The 25,225-nt window shown below is 43.1% G+C and overlaps 1 protein-coding gene across 18 annotated transcripts in view; it reads left to right on the top strand.

The window, feature by feature from the left end:
- CAPRIN2 (caprin family member 2) overlaps positions 1 to 25,225 on the top strand; it is a 62,210-nt gene that overhangs the window by 7,521 nt on the left and 29,464 nt on the right. For 14 of the 18 annotated variants that reach the window (XM_053258535.1, XM_053258538.1, XM_053258537.1 and 11 more), the window contains exons 7-14: positions 2,003 to 2,170; positions 2,977 to 3,020; positions 6,293 to 7,009; positions 15,311 to 15,352; positions 15,688 to 15,804; positions 22,903 to 23,034; positions 24,065 to 24,140; positions 24,952 to 25,007. In XM_053258535.1, the coding sequence (XP_053114510.1) occupies positions 2,003 to 2,170; positions 2,977 to 3,020; positions 6,293 to 7,009; positions 15,311 to 15,352; positions 15,688 to 15,804; positions 22,903 to 23,034; positions 24,065 to 24,140; positions 24,952 to 25,007 (1,352 nt within the window). The remainder of the gene's footprint in view (positions 1 to 2,002; positions 2,171 to 2,976; positions 3,021 to 6,292; positions 7,010 to 15,310; positions 15,353 to 15,687; positions 15,805 to 22,902; positions 23,035 to 24,064; positions 24,141 to 24,951; positions 25,008 to 25,225) is intronic. The other 4 variants (XM_053258547.1, XM_053258539.1, XM_053258548.1 and 1 more) reach the window with 2 other exon arrangements.

Raw genomic sequence — 25,225 nt, forward strand, 5'->3', positions numbered from 1 at the left:
TTGTTCAGGAGCGGCTTGACAAGAGGAATATGACATTTGAAGCCCATGTCCAGGATCCGTCTCTGTGTGGTGGCTCTTGATGCACTAACTCCAGCCTCAGTCCACTCCTTGTGAAAGTCCCCAACACTTTTGAATGGCCTTTTCCTGACAATCCTCTCCAGGCTGCGGTCTTCCCTGCTGCTTGTGCACCTTTTTCTTCCACACTTTTCCCTTCCACATAACTTTCTATTAATGTGCTTTGATACAGCACTTTGGGAACATCCAACTTCTTTTGCAATTACCTTTTGAGGCTTTCCCTCCTTATGGAGGGTGTCAATGGTGGTTTTCTGCACAACTGTCAAGTCAGCAGTCTTTCCCATGATTGTGATTCCTAATGAACCAGACTGAGAGACCATTTAAAGGCTCAGGAACCCTTTGCAGGTGTTATGGATTGATTAGCTGATTGGAGTGGGACACCTGGAGCCTAGATTGTTGAACCTTTTCACAATATTCTAATTTTCTGGGATTGTAGATTTGGGGTTCTCATGAGCTGTACGCCATGATCATCACAATTATAACAAATTAAGGCTTGACATCTCACTTTGCATGTAATGCGTCTGTCTCATATATCAGTTTCACCTTTTAATTTGCATTACTGAAATTAATGAACTTTTGCACGATATTCTAATTTTTCGAGTTTCACCTGTAACATGACTGGGATGAAACATTTTCAGTTGAAAAACTATCTGTATATAGCTAGTTCTTTCAAGGACATATGAAATAACTTTTCAGGTCTAGTGCTTTAAGGCTGGGATCAAGCATAAGGGCTAAAGCCCTCATCAGGCTTTTAAAGATCCTTCTCAAAAATATTGATCTGTCTTCATGGCTAAGAAGCAACTGTCCTTTAATAGCTTAGGCAAAGGGGTTTACTCATTCATGGTTGCTGTTGTATGCCACATCAATCTATTATACATGTATAATACTTTATCACAGCCATGCTGTAAATGTTGAAAGTGAATGTGATGGCTTTGGTCTGTACAGCCAAAGCTGCAAGAATGATTTTCTGTCTTTGCCTGAGATGACAGTTCATGTTGAATCAGGATTTCAAAGAGGTAGATCTCTTATTTGTGTTGCTCCTTCATCTTTGACCACTCCTTCTGTGAATATCCTGGGAAGTTTGGAGAATGTGTATCATATGATTCTAGGAAAGATGGATCTCAGCCAGCAGATTCTCCCTATGGTATGGCAGGCTGAAAATCAACCATCATAGACCCTGTTATCTGGTTAATATAACTTGTAAATTGTTCCAGGCGTTCATGACTCTAAGATTCCAAACCATACCAACAGCAGTGATTGGCAGATATTGCTTAATCCCTTTGGTGCAAATGTTTTGTGTAAGTGGCCAGTTTCACATTGAAGATTGCCCCATTATCTGCTCTACTGCACTTTATATCAGTGTAAGTGAAATATCTGAGGTGAGGTCTCTTTTCAGCTTGTTGAGAAAAAGGTGCTCTTGCTGTTACCAGATTGTGATGCTTGAGTTTCCCAATGTGAGCTTTGATTGCTTTGGCAGCCCAAAAGTGGTGGTCTAATTTGAAGTCTCCAGGTCCCAGTTATAAGGGGGACTCTCTTACTTGATGGTGTAGGTTGCTGTATTTGTATGTGACTGAGTATGGTTGGTGGTTTTATTTGTTGAAACAGCTGCTGGCACTATGTACAATGAATAAACTGCTACTATTTGCACTGCAGTATGGATGAGAGAGAAATGGCTGGAAACCCTTCTGTTTCTTCTCTTGTCCAAACCTCTGTGGTAGAAGATGCCTGTTTTTTACCTTCTCCAAATTACAGCACAATCTTCTGGAAACTGCTGGTAGTTGTCTTTGCCAGAGGGCCACTCTCCTTGCCAGTGGAATCGTGGACACCTGTTTAGTTCTTCACTCATTGAGATGTGATGGCTTTGGTCTGTACAGCCAAAAAAGCATTTTGTTGAATCTACTGAACATTCAACTCTTCTTCTCTTTAGATAAGCACCTGAAGGATTTGTTGTCTAAACTACTAGATTCTGGTTACTTTGAAAACATTCCTACACCTTGCACTGTTCCAGAAAAGGAGGAAGGGAAGGAAGAAATACCTAGAAGGCCAGAAAAAACAAGGCAGCTGTCAAAACCAGAGTCTGTCAAAGAGCCAGATGGTGTGTATACTTCTGCTATCAGTTTAACACGTGGAAGTGTATGTTGTGCCTTAAGTCATGTATGGCATTCCCTATTTGTAACTTGGATCTTGTTTAACCGAAACAATTGGTTTTCTGTGATGACTTCTAGACCTTTTGGTTAAAGGTCTCTTGAGTACAGGAGGAGTTGGGGCTTGTGATTATTTAGCAAAGTCCACGGAAGCTATCACTCCAGTTAGAGTGCAGAGTTGTTTCAGCTATTTAAGGAACACACAAGGAGATCACTGTAGAGTCTCAACTAAATTGGTTTATTGGTTAAGTACATTTGGGACAGGAAAGACCTACCCTATCTATCAGCTACATAATGAACAGGAAGGGAGAGAGAGAAGTTTCCATCTTTTCTCTAGGAGGGAAGGAAGAGGACCGACTCATTACAGGAAGTACCTGAGGAGTTAAGGCAGGGATCATAGAGCAGAGGCAGGCAGGGACAGGTAAGGAGACCCTCATTAGCTACCTCAGCTCCCAATGCCCCTAGTGTTCATTAGGATAATTAGTGCAAAAGGTTGATGCACTGGAACTCCATCTCCAACAAGAGGTGCATGGGTGCTTGCTATAATTGATGCTTAGGGTTTCAAAATTCTCAAAGAATTGACTGCTAGATTAGCCTGGAGTGTGAAATGCTTCTCAGTTTTTTTAAAGTGAATCTTCTGTGAATGCTCAGAAAAACATTTTGGTCTAGCAATATTAAACACATTCCGCCTAAGAGCTTATGGCATTTCTCAGCTTTCAGAGTACTTGAATTGAAGCTATTTAATCCTTCTCCCTAGAGCCTCAGTTGGAGCATATTCAGTCTGAGATACAGCCACAAGAGGTAAGTTACTAAACAATTTGCAACAATGGATGCAATGTATTTGTGTTTAAAACCATGCTCAGACAAACTTGATAAATTGCTTCATTGATCCAGAAGTAATAAGTTACGGTAAACAGAGAAATCTCCTTAGAAATTCTACTTGAGTTGCACCAAAACTCCAGCAAAGATAATTGCCAAATGTCTCCTTAAAGCATTTGACTTCCAAAGGAGATGCAATGAAATAGAATGTAATCAATGATTTTCTGCTAACCTTTAGCATGTATGAGAGGTCTGTGTAGCATAATGCAGGTTTTCTGTGACCGTGATATTCTGAAATCAAGGCATCCACCTCAGCAGGCAAGTTGAATCTCTTGGAAGAAACACCTAGTAATATAAGCTAGCTAAGAAGATATAGCTGACTTGCCTAGGAGATCAAAAGAAATAAAAGAATTAAGGATAGAATTGTAAGAAATTGAAAACCTTAAAGAGCAGTTTTAATGTAGTTCTGCTATCAATATGGTGAATGGTAATTCAAGTGTAAAGTGATCCCTTGAAGTTCCATACTATTGGATAGACAGAATAATCACTATAAAGGGTACTTGCTTAAGCTTGAAAATGATATTCATTTTGGTAGTTTTGGTAACTTATTTATTAACTATGAGAAATCTAAGGTCCTGGTTTTCACTAAAGCTAGGAAACTTTATAAGTGGGTGGTAAATAAGGAAAATATTGAGCAGGTTTATAAATTCAAATACCTTGGTATACATTTCCAATATAATCTTAACTGGAAATCTCAAAAATTGTATTCTATCTCTGTTGCTCGTAAAACTCTCAACGCTCTTCTGCGATTCTACTATTCCAAAGGAGGCCAGTATATACCTATGGCTCTCCAAGTTTTTCGAGCAAAGATTGTAGCTCAATTACTTTATGGCGTCCCACTTTAGATTCAGGGAGTAACATCAGAGATGGAAATGGTTCAGTCATTTTTTCTTAGGGCTATCTTTGGGGTACCCAGATGTGTACCTTATTCAGCATTATGTTTGGAATCTGGATCTCTTACTATTTTTTTTAAAGCATGGGAACTTACTTTCACCAGATGGATTAAACTTTGCTTGGATATTCAGGAGCCCTCCTATTTTTTGTTTCTATGGAGAGACTCCATTCCTAGCCCTTGGCTGTCAATGTCAACAACAAAATATTGCAAATGGGTCTATCTCCTTCTGAAATTTTACTCATGGGAAATGAGAAGGTGAAGGTTACACTTATGCAACGCCTTCATGACATTGAGCACCAGAATCTTGTTTCTAGGGGAAATAGGACCTGCTCTCCTCTATTTTTTGGTATCATGCCCCCTTCGGGAAATAGAGGTGCTAAATATTTTGCTTCCCTACACTTTTTAAAGTTTAGGATAGCTTTCACTAGGGCCCATATGAATATGCTGCCTTCAGCCCTTTTGGAAAAAAGATTTAATAAGGGATCATCAGATTTTGGCCTATGCACTTGTGGTGCAGGCCTTCCTGAAACAGTTTCTCATGGGCTGTTATATTGCTCCCTGTACTCTGATACTAGGAAAGAACTCATATTCCCTCTGTTAGAGCAATTCCCAGGAAGAGCTGACTCCTTTTATTTGAATTTTTGTCTTGAGGATCAAGATAATGAGGTTACTAAGGTGGTGGCGAAATTCTTTTATGTCGCTATTAGACTAAGATCCTGTTTAAGATCTAATTCTTAGGAGCTATTGTTTTGTCCTGATAATTATGTTATATTATATATTGTTATATTATTATATTACTGGTGGCATATTTTGCTTTTAATCTTGTTATAATCTTTGTATGTACTCTGTATGGCCTAGGGCTGTAATAAATTGATTCATGCTATCAATATGGTGAATGGTAATTCAAGTGTAAAGTGATCCCTTGAAGTTCTATACTATTGGATAGACAGAGCAAATTGCTATAAAGTGTACTTGCTTAAGCTTGAAAATGAGATTCATTTTGGTAGTTTTGACAGAGAAAGATTGCAGCTTTGAAGTCATGAAAAGTGTTTGTTTGTACTAAGTTTTCCAGTTGCAGAAAAATACTTTGGGCAAGGCTGAAATGCATGCTATACCTTATCAAAACTAAATCTTGCTACATTAAGAACATGTATTGTGTACAACTATATGCTTGTATAAATGTCTTGCAATATTTTGTGCGCCTTGGCTGTATTGAAAATTAAGAATATACACAATGTTGGAAATGCCATTGTGCCAGAAGGCAAGAGTGGGCAGCAGATAAATTGGATGTACTGGTAGATCTTGGAGTGCATTGCAATAGACTAGCAAGGGTTTCTGACTCCTAATTGTTTAACAGCAGCAACAAAGGCTACAGTCCTACACAGACTTACACAACTTGCCCATGAATAAGGCAAGTATCTCTGAACCTCAGTATTTCCTAGGTATAAACTGGGCTCCCATACTCAAGAGTGCAGACATAATTCGTTCATTAAGCTGGCAAGAAAGTGAATCTCTGCAATAGTGAGCCTTCTATTCATTGCTCCTCTCAGGATTGGTGTTGCCTTCATTCACATCTTTGTACAACTTTACTGGCCAGTTCTAGTTTTATATTGAAATCCCTCATAAATTCAGATGCATATAAAAGTTCCAATCTGCAGTTCATTCAGTGTATGACTTGCAGGGTGCAATAGGTAACTGGATCTTCTCCCCAAGCCACCTTGACTGTCCATCTTGATGCTTGCAGAAAGAAAGTAAATATGAGCAAGAAAATGGCTGGTGAAAGTTGTGTTCACCTTCACTCAGCTCAGTTGTAGATCCTCGAAACAGCTTTTTTTTTTTAGACCCAAATGTTAGATACAGTTTAGTTGACCCTTGGCTGTCATAGTTGGGTGTGTGTGTCCGTCTGTCCCCGCATGCATGCTCTCAGCAACCTTCTCTTGTGATCTTGGGAGTGCAAGCTGGAAAGGAGTAAGCATCTCTGCATCCACATATCTAGTCCCCTCAAGTTCTAGTTTGGCAGAATTTGAACAGGGAGTGGTTTGGTTCCACCACAAACAGTCGAACTGAACTGGTTCGACGTTGAAACTGTTTGCACATCTCTAGTTAGCAGTGCTGCCATTTATTGTGGCAAGCTCTATCAACAGTACTGTTGTAACTGGACTTGGATTTGCAAAGTTATGGTGACGGGTGGGCACAGCAGAGGTTTGCAAGTTTGTTTGCAGACAGCTTACTTAAGTAAGCTGTATTAGAGGGTAGCATTATACAGTTATGCTCATGAATTACTCTTTGGTCTCTATAGTTTCTTAATAGGCACTACTTGTCTGAAGTTGACTCTTCTGTCAAGAAACCTGAAGAATTGAAACCTTGGGAAATGGAACATACAAAAATGAATGAACCTCCAAAGTCCTGGGAAGCTCTTGTTGACATGGAAGAGCAGGAGCAAAAGCGGAAACAAGAATCTATGAAGCCTCTGCAATCCATGAGGCAGCAGGGAAAGAAGCCAGAACTTTCAAAGCCTTGGGAAGTGCAACTTAAAGAAGATGATCACAAGCAAGAAGTTCTAAAGCCTTGGATAACACGGGTTAGGGAACAGCAGGACTCCCCCAAACCCTGGGTAACCAAAGTTAAGGAAGAGCAGGAACAAAAACAAGATGTTCCAAAATCTTGGATAACCAAAGCTAAGGAAGAAGTGGAACGAAAGCAGGAGTTGCCCAAAACATGGGTTGCTCAAACAAGGGTGGAAACTATACAGAAGACAGAAACTGTGAAGCCTTGGAGTACATGTGTTAGAGAAGAGACAGAGCAAAAGAAACAGGACCCTGCAAAGCCCTGGGCAGCACGTATCAAGGAGGAGATGGAGCAAAAAACTCCACTCCCCAAAACGTGGGGAACATCTGAGGAATCACAGCAAACTCTTCAACTGCCTTTACAGAATCCTCCAAAGATCTGGGGAGCAGCAAATCTTGTGCCAAAGGAGCAGACTGGGCCAAAGAAGCCTGATACAGAACCCAAAGAAGTGAGTTACTATAAGCAGTAATACTGCTTATAAAAGCTTATGGTACTAGAACTGCAGTCCAAAGTGGTGGTGGAGCTAAAGGGTAATATTTTGGATTTGATTAAGGTGGTAGTGAAGCTAAGAGGTAACACTTTGGACTTCAGTGTAAGGTTTCTGTTGCCAGGGTAAACTTGTATATGAAACATTGACTGCTTGCATAATTGGCTCTAAGCTGTGATACTGCAAGGCTGTGTAATCTAGGAGTCCCCTACCTCTGCAAGAAAGTCCAAGTACAAACTGTGCAAAAATGTATTCTTTTGCCAACTAAAAGGTCATTGTAGCACTCCTATTCTATTATCAGTGTCTACTGGAACAGTGGCAATCTATTTTAACACAAAATTTGATTTAGTGATACTTAAATTCTTAGAATAAAATACTTGAACCATATTCTCATTTTGTTAAAGGACAACACTTGAGTCTTTCATGTAAGATGCCTACTTGAAGGAAACTTGTTTGACACTTCATACTCAATATAGGTGAAACCATGGCTTATTAAGAGCTCTGTGTCTGTGGCTTGAGCTTCCAGGTGTGCACAACAGGCAATCTGTGAAGTTGGCTAGCCTGCTTTTTTCACATTTGTATGGGACTCTACTTCATAAGTTTAGTCCCATTGCCACGATGGAGCAGCCTCTTAAGGAGCAGTGGCTCTAGTTTATTAATGACTTGTGCCTTCAGACAAAACACAAAACAAAAGTTAATGCAAACTGTGGTTTGCAAATAAGTTTCAGTTTCTGGTGGTTTGGCTCCTAATAAACCACGCTATTGGTAGGCATGGTTTCAGACAAAACATGAAATCAAGGTTTAGCAAAACAAACCACTGTTTTGCATTATATTTTGAATTGGCCTTAGTGTTAAAAGTAATGGGGAACTTCAAAAAGGCACTGGGGATACACCAATAGGTTGGAGATGCCTCTAAAAATCATATTTTAATGTTCTAAACTAGAAAATTGCAATTTGACCTGTTTAACATAGTTCTGCTATGTTAGTTTCACCATGTCCAAAGGCAGAATTAAGGTGGATATTGATCATAGTGTAATGTACCTAGCAGATGCTACAGAACCATAGTGAACAGATGTTCTTTTGTATATAAGGCAAATGCATTGCAATATGAAACTTTAATATTTCCTCTATCAATCTCTTAATGGATGCCTTTTGCATGGATATTGCAGCCATATGTTGGGTAGTATACTTGAGCTCCTCCAGTTAAGTGAGTAAGGCTGAATTTGGTACAATTTAAGCTTGTCTACATATATGAGGGAAATGAATAAACCAAAACTTAGTCCTGAAAGATACACACTTTCAGAATACTGTTCACTGTTTTCACCACCCCATGTCTGACTGGAGCAGGGGCTGAACAGCTTTAGTATCACTGACTACAAATCTTTGAGAAGATTTTGGAGTTCTAAAACTGATGGTTGGGTAGCAAACCTCCAAAGCTGGGGCAAATCTGTTAAATTAAAACTTTTGTTGGAAATGTTGTACAAATCTACAAGACAGCTGACATTACTTGTGAGTTTTCATCCCATTACTTGTGAGTTGTCGCATTGCAATTAATGGTACTGAGTAACTTAGTCTGGATGTCAGCTGATCTTGACAGAATTTGTGATTTCATCTACCTTATAAACATTAAGTCTTGGAGGGAGAAGTGAGGGCCAAAGTAGACAGTGCTTTAAACCTACTTCTAACAATGGGTTTAAAATAGGTGCGTTCCCTCTAAGTTGCCAGACAGCTGTGAGAGAACCTAATTTGGCATGGAAATGCCTTGTACAATGATTGGGGTAGGTGGGGATAGACAGGTTGCTTACCTGTAACTTATGATCTGGAGGTCAGTCATGAGAAATTGGTTACTGCACCTGCACAGGGACCTCACGAATTGATTAACTTAGCTCCTCACTGGCGCCCCTCCCTGCCGTGCACGTGCCTTGTGCGTTGCTTTTTTTGGCAGCCGGGCACCATTTTGTCTCAGTTTCTTGGAGACCTGCCTCATGACAGTGTATGCACTTGGCGTGGAATTTATTGATCAAGTAGGCAAGTCAGCGGGGAGGTACGGGTGGGTCTCATGACTGCCAACGGATCACCTCCAGATCATGTTACAGGTAGGCAACCTGTCTATCTGGAAGTGATCCATTGTCATGAGAAATGAGTGACTAGCTAGCTTTTGCTCCTTGAGAAGAGTGCAGCCATTTCACCCACTATTGTAGAACCTGCTTGAGTACTTCTCTCCTGAAGTTGGCTTCTGCAGCCAAATGTAAGTCCACAGCATAGTGCTTGATAAAAAGGCAGGTGCGAAGATCAGGTGGCCGCAGCACAGATGTCCTTAAAACAGAGGCTAGATAAGTGCACAGCAGAAGCCGCGTACGCTCTAGTGGACTGTGCTTTGAGTTTGGAAGGTTGCTGATTCTGTAACTTGTGTGTTAAGAAAATGAGTTCCACCAACCAATGGGAAAACCTCTGCCTGGAGACAGACTCTTATTTTTGCCCTTAAATAAGATGAGGAGCATCTTAGTACGTCTAATATCCGCCGTACGTTTCAGGTAGTAGAGAAGACAGCGGCGGACATCGAGGGAGTGCAAAGCCTTGTCTTGGCGAGACTCAGGATTTTGAAAAAAGAAGGGAAGGATGATATTTTGATTCAAGTGGAAGTCCGTGACCACTTTAGGTAGGAAAGCAGGGTCAGTACACATCATGACCCTATTAGGATAGAATTGCGTGAATGTTGCATCGGCGTGCAAGGTGGTCAGTTCACTTACACACCTGGTGGTCGTAATCGCTATTAAAAAGGTAGTTTTGAGTGTTAAGTAACAAAGACTGACTTCATGCAGTGGCTCAAAGTGGCTTCCATCAAGGAGGTGAGGACCACGGAAAGAATCCACTGTTCTGTAGGAGAGCGAACAGTGGGGTAAAGGTTGTTGATACCCCACAAAAACTTCTTGCACAAGGGGTGCGAGAACACAGAGTGGCCTTGCCAGCCAGCATGTTTAGAAAAATTAGCGGCCAGGTGTATCTGAAGGGACACATTAGTTAAACCCATTTCTTTCAGGCTGGTGAGGTACAGGAGGACTTGAGTGGGAGAGGCTTTTAGAGGATGGAAGCCATTCTCCTTAGCATACACCGTGAAGCACTTCCATTTGCTTGCATAGCTCTTGCGAGTCGAGGCTCTCCTGGAGTTCAGAAGAATATTCTTCAGTAACTGACTTTCCAGGCCGTGAGCTGCAAGGTTTGTAGAGACAGGTGCAGGATTTTCCCCACGTCGCTTGACAGCAAATCCGGATTCAGAGGTAGGTGAAAGAATTTGCTGTTCATCAGTCTGCGTAGCAATGCAAACCAAGTCTGGTGCAGCCACCATGGTGCTATCAATATGACTCATACATTGTCATGGATCAGCTTGCCAACCACCATGTTAAGCAAACGTAGGGGTGGAAACAGGTAGAGTAGGTTCCCTCCCCAATGATGTTGAAAAGCATCTCCTAGGGAGGCATGTCCAACGCCCACTCTGGAACAGTATTGTGGAAATTTCTTGTTCATCGCTGAAGCAAACATGTCTACATGAGGAAGGTCCCACATTTGCGTCAGATGGTCTAGGCAGGTCTGCTTGAGTTCCCATTTGTGATGTTGATCATTGAAGGTCCTGCTGAGATCGTCAGCCAAGACATTCTGAAGCCCTTTGATGTGCAGAGCCGTCATGAAGATGCCCCTGGATATGCACCAAGTCCAGAGCTGGGAACTCGTGGCTCAGAGGGATCAGGACACTGTGCCCTCTTGATGATTCACGTATTCGATCGCCATAGAATTGTCCATCAGTAACTGTACAACCGAGTTCTGAAGTAAGGGGGTGAAGGATTTGAGAGCCAGGTAAGCAGCCACCAACTCCAAAAAATTTATGTGCATGTGGTCTTGATGTACCATCAAAAGATTTTGCACGTGGTGATCACCGCAATGGGCTCCTCAGCCCACGAGAGATGTGTCTGAGGTGACACAGAATGACAGAGCCGGAGCAATGAGAAGAATGCCGCTGAGAAGGTTCTCCCTGGTCTTCCACCAAGTCAAGGATTCCAAGATCCATGAAGGAACGTCTAGGAGCAGCCCTTGGCTGTTGACATTGGGTTGGAAGACCCAGAGATACCACAGTTGGAGGTCACATCTGCAACCGGGTGTAGAGAACTGTGGATTTGCATGAAGCCGTGAGACCGAGAAGTCTGGACACATTCCACACGTTGGTGAGGTTCGTCTTCGAAGTGGCTGATGAGAGCACAAACCTGCTGAAATTTGTCTAGAGGGAGGAAGGCCCTCTTTGTTTGAATATCCAACTGGGCACAGATAAAGTCTATCTATCGAATGGGATGGAGCTTGGATTTGGCCCAGTTGACTTGGATCCCCAAGTCGTGGAGGAGACGAAGAGTGAGATGGATATGGGAATCCAACTGGCCTTTGTCCCTGTGCACTAAAAGCCAATAGTTGAGGTATGGAAAAATAGTAAACCCCCCCCCCCCAAGTCCTCAAATAGGCGAAGACCATGGCCATACATTATGTAAACACTCTGGGTGCTGTGGATAACCTGAAGGGTAGCACCCTGTATTGGAATCCTATACCTCCTACAGCACACCTGAGGAACTTGTAGTGATTGCTATATAGAAATACGCGTCCCTGAGATCTAATGTGGCAAGGCACTCCTCGTTGGCCAGGAGCGGAAGCATTCCCTTCAACGTTGTCCTGTGGAATTTTCACGTGTCCACATAGCGGTTCAGGTCACGGAGATACATGATGTTTCTGATTCCCCCGTCCTTCTTGGGGTTGAGGAAGTAACGGGAGTAAAAACCTTGCAGACAATCTATGCACAGCACTGGAACTATTGCACCATTCTCCAACAAGGTGCGCACTTCTTCCCACAGGGCTGGCGTTGGAGGGGTGGACTTGACGCCCTCGAAATGCGGCAGAGTTATGAAATCGATTGTGTAGCCAGAGTTAGTTCGGAGGACCCACTGGTCTGATGTTATGTTGTGCCACGCCAAGGGATGACTGGCTGGGCTGATGTTGATGAGTGGCAAATGAGTTGGAATCAACAGTATGCCACAAACGGCTGGAGGAGGGATATTGAAGGCTTCGGCCGGCAATGATGGTGCAAGTGGTGGACGGTCTCCCGGTCTCTCATCCTTGGTGGAACGAGGACCTTGATTTTTGTTAGGTTGACCGTAACTCTTCTTATGGTAGGGCTTAAAGGATTTACAATAATCCTTTCGTACTGATAGTTAAAAGCGTGTTGGCAGTTATATGTTATGTATTGGGAAGAGCCCTGCAAAGATGAGGCTGTCGCTGAAAAGCTCTTAGCTGTAAACTTGGATTCTTTAAGAGTCTCCATAGTTGAGTCAGTAGACTCACTGAAAAGACTTTTTCCATGGAATGGAAGTTGCTCAATCCAATCGTTTGTGTCAGGGTTAAGAGTCGTGGATCTTAGCCAGGCGTGGCGTCGAAGAGAAACTGCCATTGTCATTGTTCTAGATTCAGTTTCAGCCAAGTGCTTAAATGTGCTCAGCTGCTGAGTGAGATCAGCGTACTTCGAGAGCATGTTATCGAAGCTCTTAACAACATCGTCTGAAGTAGAAGAGGCCAGTTCATTATGGATCGAGTCCCACAGGACATAGTTATAGCAGGCCATACAGGCCGCGTAGTTCACAGTGCGAATGGAGAGTCTAGCAGTGGAGTAAACATGACACCCAAAGACATCAAGTTTCCTACCCTCCTTATCAGAGGGGTTAGCGTGACGGTGGCCCGGTTTAGACGAGGCACAATCGGTTACTAAGGAATTGGGTGTCGGGTGCTTGAGCAAGTAAAGGTTGTCTTCCTCTTGCACTCGATACAGTGCCTCAAGATGTTTTGATGTGCGGCTCGATGTTTGCAAAACATCTCATGAAATTTTAGCTGCTTTGTTTATGGCTGGCAACGTAGGCTGTGCAATTGGTTGCACTGATTGAACAGACGCCAACATCTTATAGACAAGATCCTGCAGGTCAGGAGCAGTGCGTTTCACCTCGAGCATCTCCATGTGCTGAATAATTTGTGTACAATTTCAAATCCTCATTAGAAGTGGAAGATCTTGGGGGCACATCCCAAGGAGGGCCAGATGGATGTCTCGGTCTGTCATAGTCACAGTCCGTGTTCAAAGATTCGGAAGAATAATATGAATCCTCCCCAGAAGATTCCATGGGGTCAACAAGAGTAGGTGGGGCCACAGGAGCTGATGCAGGGAGATTCAAAAGCCGCTGGTTGCTGAGGAAACAGTTCCATTGGTAACACGGTGTTGTCTGAACATACTGGGTCACGAGTACAGGTGGTACCAGCAGTTTAGGCTGCAACTATGCCAGAGGCTGAGCAGACGGTAACCACTGAGGTACAGGTAGCACAGGCTGACATGGCAACAGGCCTTGCAGCATGCACTGAGTTTTCCACAACTGGGACTCTGCCCACTCCAGTTGTGTGGATGGAGAAATATTGTGCCTAAACACACAGGCACAAATGGGGTCCTCTGGAGGCAGCACAAAGGGAGACATTGGCTTTAAGGGCGGAGCAGAGATGGTTGGTACAGACACCGGCACCATAAAGGTGGAAGAACTGGTCCTAATCGGAAGAGGAGATGCTGAAGGTATCTTCGGGGGGGTATTGAGCTCGTTATCAAGGCTCAGTGTGAGGAAGTCCTGAAACGTGGAGCTGGAAGGCGTGCTGGTGGAGTCCAGAGCACTCAGCAGTGACTTAACAGTTCCATCATCCAACAGTGCTTCATCTGCAGTATCGGAGAGCATGAGAGGTCATCTCAGAGGAGTCTTTGCAGGTGAGATCGAGAACAGTTTATGCTGATGCGGGAGCACTGCAGCTGTCGGGGAAGACAGAGTAACACGATGCGTGATGCCCACATTGGTATCGACCATTGACATCGAAGAAGTTGAGGGAGAAACCAAAGTAGCTGGGACCGAGGACAGTGTCGCTGACAGCATCAACGGTTGATACTGAATGGTCGATGGTGAAGGGGTCCTCAATCTCGAAGGAAGAGCCAACTTTGACTTCTGCCTTTTGGAGGCGTTGAGTTGCTGTCGGAGGACATACGGCATCAGTTATGCTTTTTACGTCCATGGTCCGAAGACTTGGGCTTTTTGAAGACAATCTCTTTGAGATTATCCTGCAGGGTTTTAGACTGTGTGCACACAGACCCCGGGGCAGAAATTGAAAGTTGGCCCATCGATGTCGACATCGACACCAAGATCGATGTTGATTCCGGCCTTGGTGGATGTAGCGCATCTCCGTAGAGAGCAGCTCTGAGGCACAAAGAGCGGTTTTTCAGCATTTGCTTCAAGAAGGACCTGCAAATCCTACAAGAGGCCGAGACATGCTGTTCTCCCAAACAGAGTAAACCAATTTCATGTTCATCAGTTGAAGGGAGTTTAGCCCAGCACGCAGAGCAACGCTTAAATGTTTTATTCCGCTCAGCCATGACTCTTCCAACGGCAAGGCTGTGGAAGGCAGTCGTCAAGTCCAAATCAAAGTCGAAAAATAGTCAACTTACAGTCCAAAGTCAAAGTAACTAAAGTCCAAAGGGAGAATGAGGAAGAATAGTCAAGGTCACAGTCCAAGTTAATGCTAGAAAATCTGTCCGAAGTAACACTTTCTTTTCTAATTCTGAGAAGCACCAAACCAGAGGTCTGAACGCATCAGCGGTCAAAAAGAAACTGAGACAAAATGGCGCCTGGCTGCTGGAAAAAGCAACACATGAGGCATGTGCACAGCAGGGAGGGGTGCCAGTGAGGAGCTAGTTAATCCATCCTTGAGGTCCCTGCGTAGGCGCAGTAAGCCATTTCTCATGATAACAGATCACTCCCACATTGAATACTTTCTCCCTGCTATTTTCATGTTGAATAATCTTAAAATGGCTATTTGCCCCCAAGGAATTTGTGGAAATCGTTGCTTTCGGGGCAGATAGCCACTGGAGGGACAATCTTCCGAACATAAATGAGGGGAAAGTATTACTCCCATTTATAGTGCATCTAACTCACAGGCTACATAAGCCTTGTTGCAGCTATTTAGTTGAAAACAATTTCCCTGCTTCAAAACATCAAATACATGCTTAAAGTAATGTCCAGTTTAGCCTTGGATTACCTACCCTGAACATTTGGGGTTAGGCAGACTCTCAAATTTAATGATATTCCATGGTCGAGGTTTGATCTATCTAAAACTAATCTCTATTGTGTAATCCATTTCTTTAAATACTACTTCTAGAGACGAGAGCGCAGGCAGAAGCTTGAATCTGATGTGAAACAAGTGGGTAAAGTAAAATGTCACTGGGTGATAAATTGCAATGGGATTGCCAAAAGTGTGTGGAGAGAAAAAGCTAATCTGGTAATACTTCATAATGCACTCCTTTGGTGTACTTGCATGTAAAGTTTCCACTGGTGTGGGTCTTTGGAATAGATGCAGTAACCCACATGTAAGCAGTGTCTGTGTGGCCATTGTACAGAAGTACCATCACTTAACTACTGCTCACTGACTGTATGTAAACACTTGCTATCTACTTTAGTATTGGAATATCATGGGTGACATTGGCTTCCGGAGCTTTCTGCATATGTTCTAATAAAAGGAATTCTTATTTTACATAGGATGGCAAAACAGATGGAGTAAGTGGACAAGGCGTTGATGCTGTAAGGAAAAAAGAGAGTCTTCAGTCAGTTGGAGAATCTTGTAAACTACCTAGGAGTCTCCAAAACATCATGCAGGTGTGCTAGTTGGATCATGCTGAAGTGATAACTGGAGAATATTAGAATTTAATCTTGCAAGCAGCTGGAATACTTTCTGTAGTATCTGACTATTTGTTTCAGGAAAAGAGCAGTCGGTGCTACAGAAAGATAACTTGGGTCCTAACTACCAGGCAGACAACTATGTGTGGAATGGAGCTTTCCTGCTACCTCTCCACTGTGCCTTTGGAAAATGATTCCTGGTAAACTTTGACAGTTTGGCACATGGTGTAGAATGCTGCCCACCTAATGTGGTGAGCCATGACAGTTGTGCTTTTAGGCAGCCTGGATGTCTTGTTAGGAGGAGGAATAGGTTAAATGACATCAAAGTGTTCCTGCCAATGTATTTTGCTGATTGACTCTTGGGCTGTATTGAGGGCATTATCAAGAGTGATTTGATGGTGTTAGGAACTTTTTAATGTTTGCTTAAAGCATACCTATAGTAAAGACCTGTACTGTCAGAGTTTGCATGTTTCCCGGAGTTGGAGTTGCTATGTTGTAGTGCTTGTTCATGGCAATAACAGATAGTTTAGATTTGCTATAAGTTGATATGGAATTGAACCAGACAGTGGTTAAGAACAGCCCTGCTGGATTGGGCCAAAGGCCCATCTAATCCAGGATCCTGTTTCACACAGTGGCCCACCAGATGCCGCTGAAAGCCACAGGCAGGAGTTGAGGGCATGCCCTCTCTCCTGCTGTTACTCCCCTGCAACTGGTACTTAGAGGCATCCTGCCTTTGAGGCTGGAGGTGGCCTATAGCCCTCCAACTAGTAGCCGATGATAGGCCTCTCCTTCATTAAGTTATACAAACCCCTCTTAAAGCCATCCAGGTTGTTGGCTGTCTCCACATCTTGTGGCAGAGAATTCCAAAAGTTGATTATGAGTTGTGTGAAAAAGTACTTCCATTTGTTGGTCCTAAATTTCCTGGCAATCAATTTCATGGGATGACCCCTGGTTCTGGTGTTATGTGAGATGAAGAATTTCTCTGTCCACTTTCTCCATGCATGATTTTATAGATCTCTATCATGTCTTCCCGCAGTTGTCTTTTTTCTAAACTAAATAGCCCCAGGTGTTGTAGCCTTGCCTCATAAGAAAGGTGCTGTAGGCCTCTGATCATCTTGGTTGCCCTCTTCTGCACCTTTCCCAGTTCAACAATGTCCTTTTTTAGATGTGACCAGAATTTTACACAGTACTCCAGGTGTGACCACAGCATCGTTTTGTAGAAGGGCATTAGAATAAGTTTTATTTTCAATCCCCTTCCTAATTGTCCTTAGCATGGAATTGGCCTTATCCACAGCTGCTGCACATTGAGTCGAAACTTTAGACGAGCTGTCCACCACCACCCCAAGATCCCTCTTCTGGTCAGTCACCGACAGCTCAGATCCCATCAGCACATACTTGAAGTTTAGGGTTTTCATCCCAATGTGCATCACTTTACACTTGCCAACACTGAATTGCATTTGCCACTTTGTTGCCCACTCCCCCAGTTTGGAGAGATCCTTTTGGAGCTCCTCACAATCTGTTTTGGATTTCACTACCCGGAAGAGTTTGGTATCATCTGCAAATTTGGCCACCTCACTGCTTACCCCTGCTTCTAGATCATTTATGAATAAATTAAAAAGCACCAGTCCCAGTACCGATCCCTGGGGGACCCCACTTCTTACTTCCCTCCATTGTGAAAACTCTCCATTTATACCTGCCCTCTGTTTCCTGTCTTTCAACCAGTTAGCAATCCACACATGTACTTGTCCCCTTATCCCATGACCACTAAGTTTCCTCAGGAGTTTTTGATGAGGAACTTTGTCAAAAGCTTTTTGGAAGTCCGGGTATATTATGTCAACTGGATCATCTTGATCCACACACTTGTTGACACTCTCAAAGAACTCCAAAAGGTTGGTCAGGCAAGATTTACCTTTGCGGAACCCATGCTGGTTCACTCCCAGCAGGGCCTGTTCTTCTAGGTGCTTTACAATTTTATCCTTGAGGATGCTTTCCATCAATTTGCCTTGAACGGATGTTAAGCTAACCAGCCTGTAATTTCCTGGATCGCCCCTGCATCCCTTTTTCAAAATCGGTGTTACATTTGCTACTTTCCAGTGCTCTGATACAGAGCCTGATTGCAGGGATAAGTTATATATTTTAGCAAGGAGGTCAACAATTTCACATTTGAGTTCTTTGAGGACTCTTGAATGGATGCCATCTGGCCCTGGTGATTTGCTAATTTTCAGTTTTTCCAGACAGTTTAGAACATCATCTCTTGTCACTTCTATCTGACTCAGTTCTTTAGCCTCCATCCTCGAAAAGCCAGGTTCAGGAACAGGTATATGCTCAGTATCCTCTGCCGTGAAGATGGACACAAAGAACTCATTTAGCTTTTCTGCAACCTCCATATCCTCAATAATCCCTTTCACTCGCTCATTGTCTAATGGTCCAGCCGCCTCCCTGGCAGGTTTCCTGCATCTGATATACTTAGAGTTTTTGTTATTCCCCTTGATACTTTTTAGCTAAATGTTCCTCAAACTCTTTTTGCCTCCCTTATTGTCACCTTGCATTTCTTTTGCCAGAGTAAGTGTTCCTTTCTGTTCTCCCCTATTTGGACAGGCCTTCCAATTTTGGAAGGAAGTCTTCTTCCCTTTTATGGCTTCCTTGACAGCACCTGTTAGCCATGCTGACATCCTCCTGGACTTAGTGGTACCTTTCCTCCTCTTGGGTATACAATCAAACTGGGCTTCTAGTATTGTGGTTTTGAGTAAACTCCATGCACTCTGGAGCGAAGTGACTCTCCTGATTTTCCCTTTCAGCTTTCTTTTCACCATACTCATTTGGGAGAAGTTTCCTCTTCTGAAATTCAAAATGTCTGTGTTAGACTTCCTTGGTGATTCTCTGCCTGCATGTATGCTGAATTTGATAGCAGTATGGTCACTGTTCCCTAAAGGGTCGATGACACTGACATCATGCACCAGGTCTTGGGTGTCACTCAGGATTAAGTCCAAGGTCACCTTCTCTCTGGTTGGTTCCAAGACCACCTGTTCTAGGACACAGTCATTCAATGTATTTAGAAATTTGACCTCTCTGTCATTACCTGACTGTGAATTTACCCAGTCTATGTGTGGATAATTGAAGTCACTCATTATTACAGCCCTGCCTCTCCTTGATGCCTCCCTGATTTCCTGCTGCAACTCCCAGTCACTGTCAGCATTTTGATCCGGAGGCAATAGCATGTCCCCATTAGCACTTTTCCTTTCAGGCCTTTTATTGTCACCCATAGGGTTTCTGTGGAGGACTCCAGTCCACCTCGGTTTTCTAGCTTGTTAGATTCTATCTCTCCTTTAACATACAGTGCTACTCCACCTCGAAGGCGTGCCCCGCTGTCCTTTCTATAGAGTTTATAGCCAGGGATAAGTGTACCACTGGTTCTCACTGTTCCACCATGCTTCTGTTATGCCCATTATGTCTATTTCTGCATTAGCAACCAAGCACTCCAGCTCACCCATCTTGGCTCGGAGGCTTCTAGTGTTGGCATATAAGCACCTATACTCTGAATCTCTCATCTGGTGTATGCTATCTTTTTAAAAACTTTTTGACCAACTGGCGCAGTCTCCTGTCTGCTCTTTATGTGGGTCTGCTCTGTCCCGTTCTGTTTTATCTGAATCTTTTGCACCCTCGCACTTTAAAGGATGGCATTTGCCGAACTGGATACTGCCCAGCTACTGTTGGCTATTCCCCAGGCGTCATTTTAAAAGCTGCTCTGCAACCTTTTTGATTTTAAGTGCCAGCAGTCTGGTTCCATCTTGGTTCAAGTGCAGCCCATCCCTTTGTACAGGCTTTGCTTGCCCCAAAATGTGTCCCAGTGCCTAACAAATCTAAACCCTTCCTCCCGGCACCAACGTCTCATCCATGCATTGAAACCCCTCAGTTCTGCCTGTCTCACGGTACCTGAACATGGAACAGGTAGCATATCTGAGAATGCTACCTTGGGTGTCCTGGACTTCAATATGCTACTTACCAGCCTAAATTTGGCTCCCAGAGCCTCCCGACTACATTTCCCCAGATCGTTGGTGCCAGCATGCACCATGGCAGCTGTCTCCTCCCCAGCACTGCCTAAGAGCCTCTCTAGACACTGCATGATGTCCAACCTTTGCACCAGGCAGGCAAGTCACTGTGTGGTCAACACCTGGGTCACAAACCCATCTCTCTATACCTCTAATGATTGAATCATCCACTACAAGGTGGCCCCCACCCCCGGAGGAGTATCCCCTGTATAAGAGGATATGAGCTCATCTTCCACTGAAGGGCTCCCTTCTAAAGGAGTATTTCCCTCTTCCTCAGACCGATGTCCTCCTTGCCCGAGACCTTTATTCTCCCTGACAGCAGAGGAGCTATCAGCCATGGAGTGGGTTGTCTCTTTCACGTCCCTGAAGGTCTCGTCCACATGCCTCTCTGAGCTACTCCAGATCTGCCACCTTGGTCTCAAGGGAACGAATTTGTTCTCTGAGAGCCAGGAGCTCATTACACCGAGCACACACGCATGACTTCTGCCCATGGGGCAAAAAGTCATACATGTGTCACTCTGTGCAATATACTGGGAAGTGCCCCCTCCCTTGCTGACTTTCTACCTTCATACTGGTTTTGTTGGCTGTTCACAGTATTTAGAGATAGTTTATTAGAAGAATAGGTCTCAGCTGTAATGGTCAGCTATTTATATTTACTGCCAAAACAGGCTTTCCCAAGAATATGAGGGAGGGATTTGTACATACGTTCTCTTCTCCACTGGGCTCCTTGTGATCACAGGGGTTTGTTCCAGGTTCCCCCGCACACTTCCCGCTAAACTCCTGCAAAACTCCAACATCCTGTTTGCTATCCCTGTCTGTTATGCTCTTGGGCCTTCACCTCTTATGTAGAGAGTAGGCTTCCAACTGAGACACAGGATGTGGGTCAAAGGGATGTCAAAGGAATGTGGGGCCTCCCACAACCCTAACTGATTCCAACCCCTCCAGACAGGGACTAACACTGGAGTTTGCTAGCGCTGGCAAATGCTAACCCTGGCAAATAACACACACAGAGACTAGGACTTATCCCTTAAAGAGAAACCAGCCCCTCAAAATCTCCCCTCCTCCTGCTAGTATGAAGGGGGGGGAGGCTAGATGTTCTGTTTAGAAAAGCTTGCTCACCACCTCAAGCTGCGTTTGCTCTTCAGAGTAGGCTTCCAACTCTTCACAGTGAACTTTGCTAAAAGAGAACCATAGTATTGCTAATGCTCTAATGCTCAACATCTGAACTACTGTAAGCTGTGAATTGTTCATATTATTCACTTTGACATGTCTGTCATGTTACATTGGTTGTGGGCTCAGGCTTGTGGAACGAGGAGGAGACCATAGCTTTGTGACAAAGCATGTGCTTTGGTTGCAGAATATCCGAGGTTTGGTCCTCGGCATCATAAGTTAAAATGGTCTCGGGTAGCAGGACTGGCATATAGGAACCTAGTCTAGTCTGTTAATCTGATTCTCATGTCTTAAATTGGAACACTGGTAATCTTATTTGTTTGGCTTAACTCCATGTTGTGCACATGCATGTGAGGGTGGGGACAAACTTTGAATACAGCTTTGTAACATTGACAGCCAAAACTATCAAAAGGCAAGTCCTCCATTGTCAATAGTTGAGCGGGGAAGGGAGTGAAAGATGAGGCTTGTGCAACCCAATCAAAGCTCTCTTATACAGTAAAAAAGCCAATTATACCTGCCTATACTTGAAGTAAATGACAAGTGCTCAAACCAGGGGAAGAGCATTTTGATCTTTCTGGATGTTCTGTTAACGCACTGGAAAGCTACTGTGTTTCAGCTCCAGCATGAAGCTGCTGAGTTAAGCTTTGACCCAATTAGATTTGGGCTTACATAGGAAGCTGCCATATACAGAGTCAGTCCATAGGTCCATCCAGCTCAGTGTTGTCTACCCAGACTGGCAGCGGCTTCTCCAAGGTTGCAGGCAGGAATCTCTCTCAGCCTTGTCTTGGAGATGCCAGGGAGGGAACTTGGAACCTTCTGCTCTTCCCAGAGTGGCTCCATTCCCTGAGGGGAATATCTTACAGTGCTCACAAATCAAGTCTCCCATTCATATGCAATCAGGGTGGACCCTGCTTAGCTAAGGGGACAAGTTAAGCTTGCTACTACAAGACCAGACTCCTCTCCATAAGTCTTAGTCAGAGCTAGGACTAGAAATTATCGGAGAAAGCAGCTGTCTGTCTCTAGGGGTGTGGTTATGCTGTTCATCTTGCTTTGCTAATTCATGTTATTTTGGCAGGATTGGTTGTGCTTTTTTATTCAACATTTTGCTGAATTCTTCATCTTCACGTGCTCTGAATTAGTAGTAATACACCAAATTGCATTGTTGGGCCTTCTGTCGTTACTTATAAAAAAAATTCCTCTCCTGCATGTGTGCACAGATAAATCTCTTTGCTGCTGGATGAGGACATCACATGTGGGTTATCCTTTCCACATGCTCCAGAAGGCAGGACTGTGTTAATTAAGAGACAGTTTAAGAGCCTGGGAAGGAGAACCCCATCCAGTTCTTAGTCCTGCACAGATAAATATTTCATCTGTCCTATGAAAGTTTGCCACAAATGTAAGGGTTTTAAGGTGGCACCAGACTGCTATTTTTGTTGCAACAGGGTAACACACATCCCTCTGTCACTAGGATTTAAATGCATTTTAAGTCAAGTCAGTAAAGGAGCTAGTGTCTTAGCTGCTTTTCATTTTAACTTGGTTACTGATGCAAGTATGAATATGATGACTATTTATAATGCTTTTCAACAAGTTATCAAAGCAGTTTACATAGATATAAAATAAAATGACAAGTAATCCAGTGTATTTAGTGATCTCACTTACCTTTGTTTTGATAGTCTATTCTTATTTAACATGGCAATATATAGGTAAAATGAAGCTTTTTTGGTAAAGTATTCAGTTTGATTCCAGCACCACTTATTTAATCTGTGGAACAAGATATTGATATACTTTGGAAGGCTTGGCTACCTGAGGAATTCAGTCAATTTTGTTCACTCATCACTTGCTTGCTTCTCATTGTTAGGTGCCTAAACCTGTGTATCAGCCAGCTGCAGAGTTTTGCTCTACTTCTAGTCTTCCAAAGGATCCAATACTAAGAAGGGAAAAGCTACAGGATCTGATGACTCAAATACAAGGGACCTACAATTTCATGCAAGTAAGCTTCTCCTATTAATATGTTAACACCTCGAGATTGTCAGGTGTTCATAATTGATGCCTAACTGATGGTAAATGTGGGCAAAAGATTAGGGAGGAATCCAGTGTTGAAACTTAAGGCATATATTATATCTACTAATTATGAACCCGGGTGGTCAAGTGCCTGTCTGTTGGGAAGCAAGCTAGGGCTTCCCAAAAATAAAGTGGTGGTTCCTACACATTTGGGATTCCTAGGTATGCAGAAGTTGTGTGCGCACTTGTAAATTAAGAAGTTATTAAAATGCTCAAAACAGTCTTGGGAGTTTTCAAGATCTTGTGAAATGTCAGTCATAGAAAACACTAGTGCAGGGCTGCACAGCTTCAGTCCTTCAGCTGTTGTTGGACTACAACTCCATAATCCCCAGTTACAATGGTAAGTAGATAAGGATGATGGGAGTTGTAATCCAATAGCTGGAGGGCCAAAGTTGTGCAGCCTTTTACTAGAGTAATTCATTGTATGGATAGGGGGACTCCTGTTTTTGCTACCATCTATCCTGGGGCAGTGGGCAAGGACATGCTGCTGCTGTTCAGTTTCACTACACTTTAAATCCTGGGTTTCTCCTTTGTTTTCCATGGGCAGCTCACTTGCACTCCAGGAGAAATAAATAACCAAGAGTCAGGCAATGCAACATTTTGTTGCAAATCCCACTAATATTACAGATGCTAAACTATTTTGAAACTTGCAGTGCATTATAAGCCAGCTTAGTGTAGTGGTTAGAGTGTTGGACTAGGACCAGAGAATCCGGAGTTCAAATCACCATTCAGCCACGATACTTGCTGGGTGACTCTGGGCCAGTCACTTCTCTCTCATCCTAACCTACTTCACATGGTTGTTGTGAGGAGAAACATAACTATGTATGCCGCTCTGGGCTCCTTGGAGGAAGAGTGGAATACAATTGTAATAAAATTAATTAATTAAATACAAAATATCTTCTTACTGCTTAACTTTAAATAGATATTTAATTTTGAAGAGGTTTGTAATTTGTTTTAAGGAGTCTCTTCTGGATTTTGATAAGCCTTCTCAAAGTGCCATTTGTTTGCCTCAAGCAACGTCGGTGGATTCTGCAGGTAATCATACAAGTAGCTAATGAAATGTGCAAATAAGGAAGGTTATACTAATATGTAATTTGAAGTTCTGTGAACTTTGATCGGTTTGGGGGTGAAATGACTACAGGTTGTACGGAAAAACTCTAGTGTTACTCGAATTAAAAATATTGAGATTGTACTAGCAATCCTTCATCATGTAGTTGGTACATGGTGTATGTAAACTTAATGCCAAGTTGAATTGTATAAAGTGAAACTAGAAAATATATTATGCAGTTAAATTTAGAGCTTGGACAAATTCATGGAGGACAGGTCTATCAATGTCGACTAGTTTTGATGACTATAAGTTACCTCCAGTTGGAGGCAGATGCCTCTGAATAGTAGTTGCAGGGGAGCAGGAGAGGGCATGCCTTCATCTCTTGCCTGTGGTTCCCAGAGGCATCAGGTGGGAAGACAGGCCATTGCGGAAGACAGGATGCTGGATTAGATAGGCCTTGTGTCTGATCCAGCAGGGCTGTTCTATTCTTAAAGCGAACTGATGCATGTTAAACTACATTCAAAAACCTACATTGCTGTGGCTATTAAAATGGAAGAAATGACTACAAAAAACATGATCCCAGTTAGTAAACATTTTGGGGAAAGCCACTAACTTTGAATTGCTGGTCTCAGTTTAAGGAAATCTGGTCCCTGACTTTCATTTTAGTGGCTGGTTATATAAAAACTCTCCTTAATGCTGGCATTCTAACAATGGATTGAACAAAAGCATCCAGCATATGGAATAAATAGTTCAGTTGTGAAATGTAGAAGGCATGTGACCAAGCTCTCTGTTTTGTAGCTTCTGATGAACAAAAGCTTTCCAGTCAAAATGACTTATCTGAGCCACCAGTACAGGTAAGAATAAAACATTTGATATAGAAATTGCCATCTGGGATAAAATCGTGTTAAACAACTTAGTTGTTCAATGGCAAGACCATGGCTAAGAACTTAAAAAAAAAACACCACGCAGCTGGTTACATATAAGTAATGGGGCTCTTGAGTTGGTCAGGCATGCAGTTTGGGTGGCATGGCTGCTTCTTGAAACCATAAAACAATTTGATATGACACTGTGG

Source organism: Hemicordylus capensis, chromosome 5 (genome assembly GCF_027244095.1).
Source record: "Hemicordylus capensis ecotype Gifberg chromosome 5, rHemCap1.1.pri, whole genome shotgun sequence".
Classification (NCBI taxonomy): domain Eukaryota; kingdom Metazoa; phylum Chordata; class Lepidosauria; order Squamata; family Cordylidae; genus Hemicordylus; species Hemicordylus capensis.